The 12,867-nt window shown below is 25.5% G+C and overlaps 2 protein-coding genes across 3 annotated transcripts; one reads left to right on the plus strand and one right to left on the minus strand.

Annotated features, from left to right (window-relative positions):
* Positions 1-2: 2 nt before the first annotated feature.
* On the plus strand, positions 3-7,239 carry LOC127288057 (uncharacterized). Its single transcript, XM_051315281.1, has 5 exons — positions 3-235; positions 931-1,056; positions 2,897-3,912; positions 5,830-6,001; positions 6,300-7,239. Exons 1-5 carry the CDS (start codon positions 128-130, stop codon positions 6,414-6,416), a joined length of 1,539 nt encoding a protein of 512 aa, XP_051171238.1. The 5' UTR covers positions 3-127; the 3' UTR covers positions 6,417-7,239.
* LOC127288068 (cyclin-dependent kinases regulatory subunit) lies at positions 7,158-8,991 on the minus strand. Of its 2 annotated transcripts, none has more exons than XM_051315296.1 (3): positions 8,776-8,991; positions 7,584-7,711; positions 7,158-7,392 (listed from the first exon to the last, which is right to left on the minus strand). In XM_051315296.1, exons 1-3 carry the CDS (start codon positions 8,820-8,822, stop codon positions 7,346-7,348), a joined length of 222 nt encoding a protein of 73 aa, XP_051171253.1. In that variant the 5' UTR covers positions 8,823-8,991; the 3' UTR covers positions 7,158-7,345. The 2 variants fall into 2 exon arrangements, with proteins under 2 accessions (XP_051171253.1, XP_051171251.1); XM_051315294.1 differs by having other exon boundaries at positions 8,764-8,986.
* Between the last annotated feature and the right edge of the window lie 3,876 nt (positions 8,992-12,867).

Below are 12,867 nucleotides of genomic sequence, written 5' to 3' on the forward strand. Positions count from 1 at the left end.
AATTATTGTGCGTTGACCCTTTCGTTTCCCAACCATGTGTTGAATGAAAAACATTGTTTTTGACACTTTGTTTGCTGTATGTTTTTAATAACAATTGACAGTCATTTTACAAGAAGAAAGTTTCAAAATGAATAAGTTAGAAAATAGTAATGTTGAAGATTCAAAACCTAGTGACATCGATTATAATCATTCAAATGAAAATGAGCACAAGCCTTGTCCAGAGTTTGAGTTTCCAGTAAGTTAATTTCATTATTATTTTGCGGATTTATATATTTGTACAGTCAATTTTGCTGTGACAGGATCATTTTGATTCGCAGAGAATTTTGTCAAGCACTTTTGATAATATTTTCCTCTAGTTTTGATATTTGTTTACAAGATTCTATAAACCAAATTCGAAAAAATATTTATCATTTGAATGTTTATTTGTTTGGTAAATAAAGAGAAATTCATAGTGATTGTTTATCAGTTTATGTTTCATGTATAAAAATAGATTTTGTTTAAAAAATAATAAAAAAAATTTTTATTTTCACTGACAAAAGTTTCGTATTGATAAAAACTGATTGTGTCGAAAATAAATTTCGTAATGTTCCTGAAAAAATTTTTTTTTAAAAAGTTGAAATTAAAATGATTTTAACAGATCTTCGAAGTTACTATTTCTGCTTGATCTTACAAGATCGAATTCACGGAATATTGAAAGTTAATAAATTAATCATTATGAAAAAAATGAATAAAAATATTTTGAAAAGGAAATAGAAAACAAGTATTTATTATAAAGAAACATGAATAAAAGAAATTTGCTTGTAAACAAAAAATCACCTAGGGTAGAAAGTATTTGACATAAAATTTACAACTTGTTAAAAGTAAATTCTTTTTATTCTTCACGCATCTCTTTTTCATTAAATTAATTAATTAATATTGTTAATCTTACAGAGAGCTTCCTGTTTTTTTTGCAATGGATACTACGGACCATGCTTTGAAGAACCTGTTTGCACTACATGCCATTCATTTTTATTCCCAGATAATATTGGAATGTTACAACTTCAAGTAATAAGTGAGGTAATTGAAAAAATATTAAATATATTTTATGAATGATTATTTTTTTACGATTATAATTATTCCCTCTATGGTTAAATAACTAAAGTTTATAGATATTAAATTCATTTTATTAATTCCTAAATAAGAATGAATCTAAAAAAATTATATAGAGAAAATTTATTTCGAATATTTCAAAATCGAAGCAAGACAAATTTTCCAAAATTTTAATTAGATAGGACAAATTTCTAATAAAAATTATGAAAGTTCCATTTTAAAAAATTTTTTAAGTCTGATGTAACCACTTTATTCGAAATAAAAATTTGGCAGTTTTTAGTTTTAATGAACACAAAATTTTGGATTATAATTAAATTTTAGAGAGTTTTTAATTGAAATTTTTTTTATATAATTGAATTTCAGAAGATTTTAAATTCAAATAAATTTTTGCAAATGTGAATTGCTGTAGTTATTTTTTAACTTGAATTTTGAATTTTAAGTGATTTTTAATTGAAATTTTCGGTGATTTCTGTTGATTTTCAAAGTTTTTATTTCAAACTTTTTTAAATAATTGAATTAAAAAAAATTAATTCAAATAATTGAATTTTGGAAGTGACAAAATTGAAAAATTTAGAAATAATTGAATTTCAAGAAATTTTAATTTTTCAAAAATTTTACTGTTTTAGTATTTTTTTTTTAATTTCAGACAATAATTTAATTTTACAGAATTTTTAATTAAAAGTGTTTTAAATAATTAAATTTTCGAAGAATTTGATGAAAATTATTGTTTGACAATAATTTAACAATTAATTTAATGTTAAATTTTTTTTAAATAATTGAATTTTGAAAGAGTTGCAATTGAATTTTTTTAAAAATAATTTAGTTTCAGAGAGTATTATATTGAAAATTCTAGAAGTAATTAAATTTTAGAAGGTTTTAAATTTAAAATTTGTAGAAATAATTGAATTGCGAATTTCAAATTTAAATTTTTGAAAATTTTAATTGCTGAAGATTTTTTTAATTTCTGTGAATAATTAAATTTTACAGAAGTTTTAATAAAAAAATGTTTTAATAAATAATAATAATTGATAATTTGAATAATAATTTGATAATATTTGAAATAAAAATTTAATAATCTAAAAAGGCTGTTGCCTTTATTTATTTTATTTGCTGAAATAGTTTTTTTTTTTTTTTTTTAAATTTCAAGCTATTATTGAATTTTTTTGAATATCTATTCAATTGAAAAATATATTTATTTACTTATTTATTTAATCAAAAAGTAGGTACGGGTTTACAAAAAAAGAAAATAAAAAATTCATATATTTGAAGTTTTGAAAAATTTTATTTAAATTATTGAAAATAGTAAATTTAGCGAAGATTTTTATTTAAAAATTTGTTAAATAATTAAATTTTGTATCAACTGCAATGTATACTAAAAAAATTCGTATTTTATTTAAATATTTTGTAAAAAAAAAGTCGAAAAAGTCGCATCTTATTAAAATAAGAAGAAAAAATCGTACAATCTGAAACCCATAAGCTAATTTAAACAATAAAAGTCGTGTAAAGAATGATTTTAAAAATATTCCTTAAAAATTAAAAACACATTCAATAAATTAATGAATAATAATAATAATAATAATAATAATAATAATAATAATAATTAATTGAATAATTAAAAAACACACATTTTTTTTACTAAATATACCTAAAAATCTTCTAAAGTTTAAATGATATCATGCGATTACAAAAATATCTTTTTTAAATTTGACTTTGTAATTATAAAATCCCAAATCGTATCAGTGTTCATTAATAGGTGCCGCAAAGTGTGTATTATTTGAGAAATTTACCTGATTTTTTTATTTTTTAGAAAACTGATGATGAAGATTCAGGAAATGATGAACCAACTGATTTGTGCTACAATAGTGATCGAAGATCGGGTCAGCACCAACATGGTTCGTCACAAATTTCCAACAATTTTGCTTCAAATCAAGAATTACGTCAGCAACTTATGAAAGATCACTTATTACCACAACAATATTTTCTTAATTTGCAAAAACTTTCGCAGGACAATGATCGTCATAAAGTTAATACTAGTAATGTTACTGCTTTTCAAAACATAACATCCACGCACAATCATCCAAGCATTACCGGTGAAAATATAAATCCAGAAAATGCTACTAAAAAAAATACAACTTGTACTCAAGATTTTCATTTTCCAACAAATGAAATTTTGGAACATGATTTTCTAACGTTAACAGGTGTGAAAAATATTAAAGACCTCGTACAGGATTCATCGAATTTTCGCATAACATCCGAAGTAGCAGGACCATCGAGACCAAAAAATTTATCAGAAAGATTAGAGATTTTAACTAATCATAAACATATTGAACATGAACCTGTTAGCGAACCTGGTGTTATAGAAAGATTACCACCTGAAGTATTATTAACAATATTTTCGTATTTAGATGATTTAAGTTTATGGTCTGCAATGAATGTGTGTCGAAGGTGGTGTGGATTATTATCGACACATTTGACTTCTACACAGTGGCAACAATATGTCAAATTACGTTGGCCTTTGTATAAACCTGTCAGTTCCGTTGCTGATTGGTATAAGGTATACGATTTACTTGCATCATCAACTCCATGTCGAACATGTTTAATCCAAACATCATTACAAACAAAGCTTCCGAGAATGGAAGAAAATTCCTGGCGTCGGAATAGATTACGCAGTGAATTAAAAAGTTTAAGAATGGATCCTCCGGAGGGTATTGAGGCTACACCTCTAGATCAAATGTGTTGTCATTGGCAAGCGACTATTACAGGACCTACTGGAAGTCCTTATGAAGGTGGACTTTTCTTCTTGTACCTACAAGTTCCATACAGGTGGGATTTTATAATTTTTAATTTTAAGACATTTTTTTCTTAATTCCTTTAAATATCAGACAGGGTTGTCACAAGTCAGGAAAATTTCAGGGCAAATTATCACATAAAAATTATTAATAGAATTTTTATTTTAAAGAACTTTATTAGAAATAGTTATTTTTTAGACGAATTTTCATTTTTCGAATTAAAATTTTACAGAGTTTTCTTTTTATACGGATTTTTACTTAACAAATCCTTTAAATACCAAATTTTTGTTTGGCAGAATTTATATTTTATTGTCATTCAATTTACATGACTTTTTATTTAAGAAAATTATCAAGAAAATCGAGATTGGTTAATTTTAAAAATTGCGCCGAAATCCTTCTGTCGATTGTTTATTCGGCCATTTGTAATTTCGGACAAATAAAAGTTCGGCGTCTTAAAAATCCGTACAAATTAAAATTCGGTGAATTGGAATTTCTGTCAATTTAAAAAAAATTCGAATCACATAAAATTCGATTGAATGAGAATTTTGTTAAATTAAAATTCTTTTAAATAAAAAGTCATGTAAAGATTTTTGACTAGTTTCTATTAAGATTTTTAGAATTAATTAAATTACAGAAAATTTGAAATTGGAATTTTTTGTAAATTTAAATTGCTAAAGATTTTTTTTTACAAATTTTCATAGAGTTTTAAAGAATTAAAAAAAAAAAATTTGCAAATTGAAATTTATTATTAATGATTAAATTTTAAAATGATTTTCAATTGAAAATTTGGAAAATATTTCAAAGTATAAACAGCTTTATAGGTACAAATTTGTAGTAAAAATTTAATTTCGATATTTGGAAATAATTGATATTTTGAAGAGCTAAAATTGCTTTTTTTAAATCCCTGCAATCTAAGTTTTTAATAATATAATGAAATTTTTGAAAATATCTTTTTTACAAATAAATAAATTTTGTGGAAATTAAAATTAATGTGTTAAAAGCAATAATTTTATTCTGGTAATTTCTTAAATAATTAAATTATTGAAGAAGTTTATTCAATTTTTTGAGAATGATAAAATTTACAAAGTGTTTTAGTTAACTTTTTTTTTATTAACTTAGAATATATAGAATTATATTATATATAGAATTTAATAGAAATTAATCTAAAAGAAGGTGATGGGGAATAATAATTGTAAAACGTAAAAAATTTACAGTAAACGAATAAATTGATCTTTTCTAGAAATAAATCAATATTGAAAGAGTTGCAATGAAAAGTTTTTACATTTTTATTTTTAAAAGATTTTAAATTAAAAATTTCAAAAATAATTCAATAATCAAAGAATTTATTCAAAATTATAAAATAATTCAGTTTTTTTTTAATAATAATAATTAAAATTATATTTTTGAAAATAATTGAATTTTCGTATATACTGAATTAAAGGAATTGTAAGTAATTGAAATTTTGTAAATATGATTGGAAGCTTATAAAATAATTGAATTTTATAAAAGAATTTCATTAAAACTTGTGAAAATATGTAATTGGAATTTTTTTTAAGAATTTGAATTGTTCTTTATACAATGTTTGTTTAACATAATTTTCATTTGATAGAATTTTCATTTATCACAATTTTTTTTATTATAATTCACATTTGATAAAAAAGAATAAAATTCGAAAATGTCAGGGAAAAACATAAAATATTGTTTGGAAGTCAGGGAAAGTTATAATGAAAATTTTGTGGTCGTTCCTTGCCAGACAAAAACTATTGTTGATAATTTTTACGTAGGAACCTTTCGGAAATGACAACTGAACTGACATAAGATGCGATGAAAGAAATAATGTCAGAACAGAAAATTTTGACCTCTATTCTTAAATGTTTGCGAACTATGTTAACATTTCTAAATGCTTCATTTTTTAAAATTTTTATACAGTAATTGTCAATATTATTTTCAGTTATCCAATGCGACCACCAGTTGTTAGATTTCTTACAAAAATACTACATCCTAATGTTTCGAGACATGGAGATGTTGGAATTGACTCTATACATCACAATTGGTCTTTAGCTTTAACTATATCAAAAGTTCTTATAAGCGTCCAAAGTTTGCTCACCGATCCATACTGCCAAGTGAGTATTTAAATCACTCCTAATACGATTATATAAGTTACAGGTTTCCAAAGTCAAAAATTTGTCACAACCTAGTTTTGAGCAAATATAAATTATATTTGTTATCATTCTTTTTTAAAGTTATACGATTAATTATTCGTTTAATTCAAAGACTCCTCTTGTAGCAAAAAATTGATAGGAACCGATCAAAAAACCATTTGGATAATTTCACTGTTTTCAGTTCAGTGTATTTAAAATTAAACAATTAAATTGTCAATTCAATATCTGTTTTATTATTACTTGTTACTCTTTTTTTTAGGTCTGTATGGAACCCGAATTAGGAGAAATGTACATGAACGATAAGGAAAAATTCGAAGAAGTGGCAAGGTTATGGACTTGGAAATATGCTATACATGACGTTATTACACCTTATTAGATTTTATTCATTGATGTTTTATTTTTTAGTCGAAAATATAAATTTTATTATAGAATTTACTTCAAATTCAATGGCCTACAAATCTCCATAAGCCTTGAAATTTGTTTACCTGTAATACACTGAAAAAAAATTTATTCGATTCAAATAATCGGTTACTTGACTATTATCAAATAAATATTTGCTTGAACCAAATAATTTTTATTTGAATTAAATAAACTGTATTTGAGCCATTAATTTTTGTATTTGAAACAAATACCATTTAATTCACGCAAATAATAATTATTTAATAATAGTCAACTAATCGATTATTTGAATCAAATAAATTTTTTTTCAGTATAAAATGTCCTGGAATATTCGTCACGGTCTTGGAATGTTTTTTTTAGTTAAGAAACTGACGATTAGTTAAATTTCCAGTACATCAAAATGCGTTAATTTTTTATTAAGAACAAGACTTATGATTTTTTTTATATATTATTATTAAAGTTATAAAAAACTAAAAAAATCTCTAGTTATAGTACTAAATGTCTAAAACATGAATTGCACTTTTTTTCTAATATGAACGTAAAATGCAAATGAATCTAAATTCGAAATTTGTAATTCGTTAAAAATTCCTTTTTTATATTCTTAAAAAAGTTTTCTTTTATTTCATTTTCTACTTACACTTTATTACTATTCTATGTGCGATATTAAAAAAAGGAAAATTTGTTAGTAGACATAGGACATGAAGTTTAGAAACGAATATTTTATTTAAATAAATTTATTTTGTATATTCTAAACTTATACAATCAGGCTGTACAGTACGTTTATTAAAATGTGTTTTTTTTTACTTATGTGTTCTGATTAATCATTTAAATACTGTCAGAAGACAAAGGTATACCAAATTAAAATCGTCTCAATAATTTACAATTCACAATAATTCTATCCAGTTATTACGGACAAACGGCTCGCAACCTCCGAAACAGCAGCACATGCGGCTCTAAAAATAATTAATTACAAAAAATTATTACAGCTTAAATTTTTTTTTTTAATTTTTTTTCAGTGTAGAATTAAAAAAACAATAACAAGCGAAACAAGTAGATTATTTTAAATAAAATTTATTTATTATTAATTTCTCTTAGTCATGATTAAACGTTAGTGTTTCTCAAAACATAAAATACTAAAATATACCTGGTCCATGCATCATGTAGTGCATCCAGTGAGGACTTTGCTGAACGCCTAAGTTCCGCCATTCGGTTTCTGTCATTAAATGTGATTTAGGAACATGTTTCGCCAAATCCACGGGTAGAATGACATGCCTTTATAAAGAATATATTTTTAAATAATTATAATGTAATATAATATACGGAGAAAAATGCTTGGATTTATTTGAAACATTTTTTTCTTTTAGTATTTATTGAGACTAACTTTCATGATTTAAAAACATTTTTTTTAACAAGATTTATTTATTGAAACACAACCCGCAAGATATGAATTTTTAAAAATTTCAGAATTTTAATGATTTACTTTTGAATGCTCATAACTTCCTCAAAAACGCATCAATTTTTAAATAATTTACTATATTTTTTGAAATTTCAAAATTAAAATTTCATTTTTTTAAATTTTATGTAGCGTTCAATTTTTTTTTTAAATTTTCAAAATAACTATTTTCTTCCTTTTACAAAAATTTTAAACTTGGTCTGGTCATGGACAAATGATTCTGTTAAATTTATTATTATATTATTATTAAAATTAAATTAAATTTAAAAAACACAATGATAAGTAAGAAACGCAATAAGAGATTGCGACTCTGGTATAAAATGTATTTTTAATTATGAGATTACAGTTTTTAAATTGCTATAAATTTTTAATAAAGAAAATTTAATTTACTACCGATTTTATTATTATATTTTTGTGGAATTAGAGTTAATTTAATATTTATATTTAGAATTTTTTTTTTGATAATTTAACTGAAAAATATGTTTTGAATATTATTTATAAGTTTATTTGTCAATATTTAAAAAAAAATTAAATTTATTTAATTTTAGATCGTGTGTTTGTTAGTTCGAGTTCGATTCCCTGCATTTGTCACCATTTCTGACGTTCTGTCATCATTTGTAATTTCATTTTTATTATTATGCTTTTAGTTAAACTCTAGATAATGATATATCTGTCTTAAATAATGCGATTTAAAGAATTTAATGAAATTGTCATATCTTCTTCAAGTAAAGCAGGAGATGATCCAATCGTTTTTGTTGACAAATACAAATATTGACATATTGAGAAAAATTCATAAATTTACAAATTATGCTGATACGACACAAATTTGTTAATTATACAGAAAAACATTTTATACTTTATAAATACTAACCTGTATTCATACCTATCATCGTTATACTTTTCGGAATATTGAATTTCATCTACTGGCATTATTAAACGCTAACTTAAATAATTATTCCATTTGTCTTCAGTAATATGATAATTAAAAAAAATCAAATCTTGTTAATTAACAAATGATACAAATATTATTGTATTAAGGAGCGGTCACAGCTCTGTAGCCTATTTGCCCGCCTGTCAGTTGTCATGGTAACGTATATACAAGAGGAACAGAGTGAGAAAATTCAAATTTGAACATCTTACTCTAACTTCTACCCAGGGATGGGTAGATAACCTACTTTATGTATGTTATGCTGATTCCACACTCATCTAAAAATGTGCGAGCGGTCTGCTTTTCCGTGACACTTCCTATATTTGAGGGCGCTTCCACAATCACATGCATTTTCATTTTGCTCTTTGCATTTTGCTCTTGCTTTCTGCGCGCGCAACCTACTTATCAGTCGTCAAAATTAATTAAGTAATTAATTACAAATTAATTACATGTAATTAAGTAGTAATCAATTAATTTGTTTAATGTATAAAATTATTACTACTTAATTACATATAATTAATTAGTAATTAATTACTTAATTAATTTTGACGACTGATAAGTAGGTTGCGCGCGCAGAAAGCAAGAGCAAAATGCAAAGAGCAAAATGAAAATGCATGTGATTGTGGAAGCGCCCTGAAGCAGGGTCTACAATAAGCGCGTTTGACGTCACCCATTTGAATAAGGCTGGTTCCACAATGGGCTCGAAGCAAGGTAAACGCAGCGTTGACGCGACGCATCCCAATGCTAATCAGGATGGTTCTACAATGGGCTTGACGTGAACGCGACGCGCTGACGTCACAATGTTAATGAAGGCCTTTCTCCAATAGGATCCTAAACTCTTGCGTTGCGTATGCATTGCGTCGGTTGCTATTGGCAACCAATGCTAAAATCAACGCGTCAGTCACGCAACGCAAAAGTTTAGGTTCCTATTGGAGAAAGGCCTTCAAATGGGTGACGTCAGCACGTCGCGTTCACATTCGCGTCGCGTACCATGGATTACGGAAGCTCCTATGCGCCACCATGCCGTCTCACTCGTGTTGTGAAGCACCCTAAGAGGAACAGGCCTGTTCGTGTGTTCCTCGGTGCGTTCCTCGGTACGTTCCTCGCAGTGTTCCTGATTGCATTGAATTTCATTGTAGAAACAGAATGAAAACTTTGATTTATTTATTATTTTAATCATGAAAATTTGAATAAACGTAAGTAAAATTGATATTAATAATTAATTACTTATTAATTAGATAATTAGGATATATAATTTCAATTATATCAACTTGTGAAAAGTCAAAATTTTTATTATTTACAATCATCATGAAATTTAAATTATTTAAATTTTTATTAATCTAATTAAGTATAAAAATTATATTGTTTCATTTGTATTGTTTTAAGTCTTTTGTTATTGGATCATATTATTATATAGATCGCTGGAAAAATTCAGAAAATTTATAGTTCAATACATTGACATAACCTCAAACTAAATTATTTTTGACGAATAATAATTATTTTAAAATTATAATCTAGATAATTTATTATTCAAATTTATTTAAAAAATTTTTTATTATAATTGTCAAAATTTTTATACAATTTATTATCCTTTACTGTTATTGTTAATTTTAAATGGGACATATGTATATTTGCTTGAATCTAAAAGTCATTATGTTTTATAAATAATTCATTACAATTTTTTCTATATTTATCTAAATTAACTTTAGTATGTGTCACTTAACAAAATCAAACAAAAAGAATAATAAAAAATATTTTAAAGCGATTTAAATTTATCATTCTTTTTAATTAAGAGAAAGGGAATAGTATTAAATAATCGTTAATTTACTAAAAGTAATCTCTCTTGTCTTTTATTAATATAATTTACATATTTATGTCAAATGGACATTCAAAAAAAAAAATTATTGTACAATAATTTAATCGTTCGACTAATGGTAGCGTCAGCAGGATTCATCTGAAAATTATTATTATTCATAAATCAAGAGGTTATATATGTAATTTTAAATATTAAAGGGATTTAAATATTTTAAAACCTTTTAGTTAATGTAAGTAACATAAAAATATAAATTGTATAAATTGGTACTTAAGTAAAAAAATAGATTACTTTCAGTAAATTAATGATTATTTAATATTATTACCTTTCTGTCAATTAAAAAAGTGATGCATTTAAATCGCTTTAAAATTTTTTTATTATTATTTTTCTTAGATTTTGTTAAATGATACATACTACAGGTAATATTTTGATAAATAATAAAATGAATAATAAGATAAATAATAAAATTGTACTGCATTATTTATAAAAGCGATAATAATTTTTGCATTTAAGCTGTATAATGTTATAATATAAAGATTCTAATTCAAATTTATAATAATAATAATGCATAATAAATTTTATACAAAATTTTGACAATTTTATTAAAAACTTGAATAACACATTATCTGTAGGTTATAATTATAAAATAATTATTTATCATTAATAATTGTAAATAAAAGTAAATTAGTTTGAGGTAATTTGATACAATTTAAATTATAATTATTAATTATCTAATCAGTCAAGTAATTAATTATTAATATCAATTTTACTTACGTTTATTTAAATATCATGAAAAAATACGAAATAAATAATTATTATTTGTCAAAAATAATTGTAAATAAAAATAATTTAGTTTGAGGTTATGTCAATGTATTGAACTATAAATTTTATGACTTTTTCCAGCGCTCTATATAATAATATGATCCAATAACAAAAGACTTAAAACAATACAAATGAAACAATATAATTTTTATACTTAATTAGATTAATAAAAATTTAAATAATTTAAATTTCATGATGATTGTAAATAATAAAAATTTTGACTTTTCACAAGTTGATATAATTGAAATTATATATCCTAATTATCTAATTAATAAGTAATTAATTATTAATATCAATTTTACTTACGTTTATTCAAATTTTCATGATTAAAATAATAAATAAATCAAAGTTTTCATTCTGTTTCTACAATGAAATTCAATGCAATCAGGAACACTGCGAGGAACGTACCGAGGAACGCACCGAGGAACACACGAACAGGCCTGTTCCTCTTAGGGTGCTTCACAACACGAGTGAGACGGCATGGTGGCGCATAGGAGCTTCCGTAATGGATTGTAGAGCCGACTTCAAAAGGGGATGCGTCGCGTCAACGCTGCGTTTACCTTGCGTCGAGTCCATTGTGGAACCAGCCTAACATTGTGACGTCAGCACGTCCACGTCCGACGCGTGTCCGACCCGTTTATTGTAGACATTGAAACGTTAAGTTTACGTTCATGTTTTTCGTGTATTCTGGACAGGTCCGAAAGTTGGTTCTACAATAAGCGCGTCGGACGTGGACGTGTACCTAATGAGAAAGAGGAGTACGGAGATATACATCTATACTCCTCTCTCTCATTAGGTACACGTTCACGTCCGACGCGCTTATTGTAGAACCAACTGTAGGTGCACGTTCAATCTCTAATTAATGCAAGTCTACGTATTTTAACCGTGAATACATGCGGCCTCGGCAAGAGAATGCCCGTATTACAAGTATGAATTTGAGATAATGAGATGTAGACTGGAGGAAAATGTTGGATACGAGGAGACTGAATCCTTGTTGTCAAATCAGGGGATAGCTCGTCCGGGTTATGAGGTAATTTGTCGAGGTACGGTGGGAGAGGAGAGTGGGGATGGGTCGGGTGCTCCTCGTCTATTGGGGGAGGAGTCTCCGACCTTGGCCCCATCTTCTTCCTGTACTCGGAGTGATTCCTTTCAGTCCGTTAACATGGGAAACCATTCTGGACTCCAATAATGTTTCCAACTCTTCAGACAGCCTTCTGTCGTCTCAGAGTGGTGATATGTCGGTCAATGATGTCGAGATTAATAGAACTAAATCTGGTTAAGTGTAATACTAGTTGGGAACAATAATTACTAACTAACTTATTTATCGGTTGGTAATTCTAACTATCTTTGTTTTATTTATTTGTTTACTAAGTCGTTTATTTGTGTTCATATTTAGCTGTTTGTCTACTTTA

Source organism: Leptopilina boulardi, unplaced genomic scaffold (genome assembly GCF_019393585.1).
Source record: "Leptopilina boulardi isolate dan_hultmark-lab unplaced genomic scaffold, ZJU_Lbou_2.1 LbouV2_38, whole genome shotgun sequence".
Classification (NCBI taxonomy): domain Eukaryota; kingdom Metazoa; phylum Arthropoda; class Insecta; order Hymenoptera; family Figitidae; genus Leptopilina; species Leptopilina boulardi.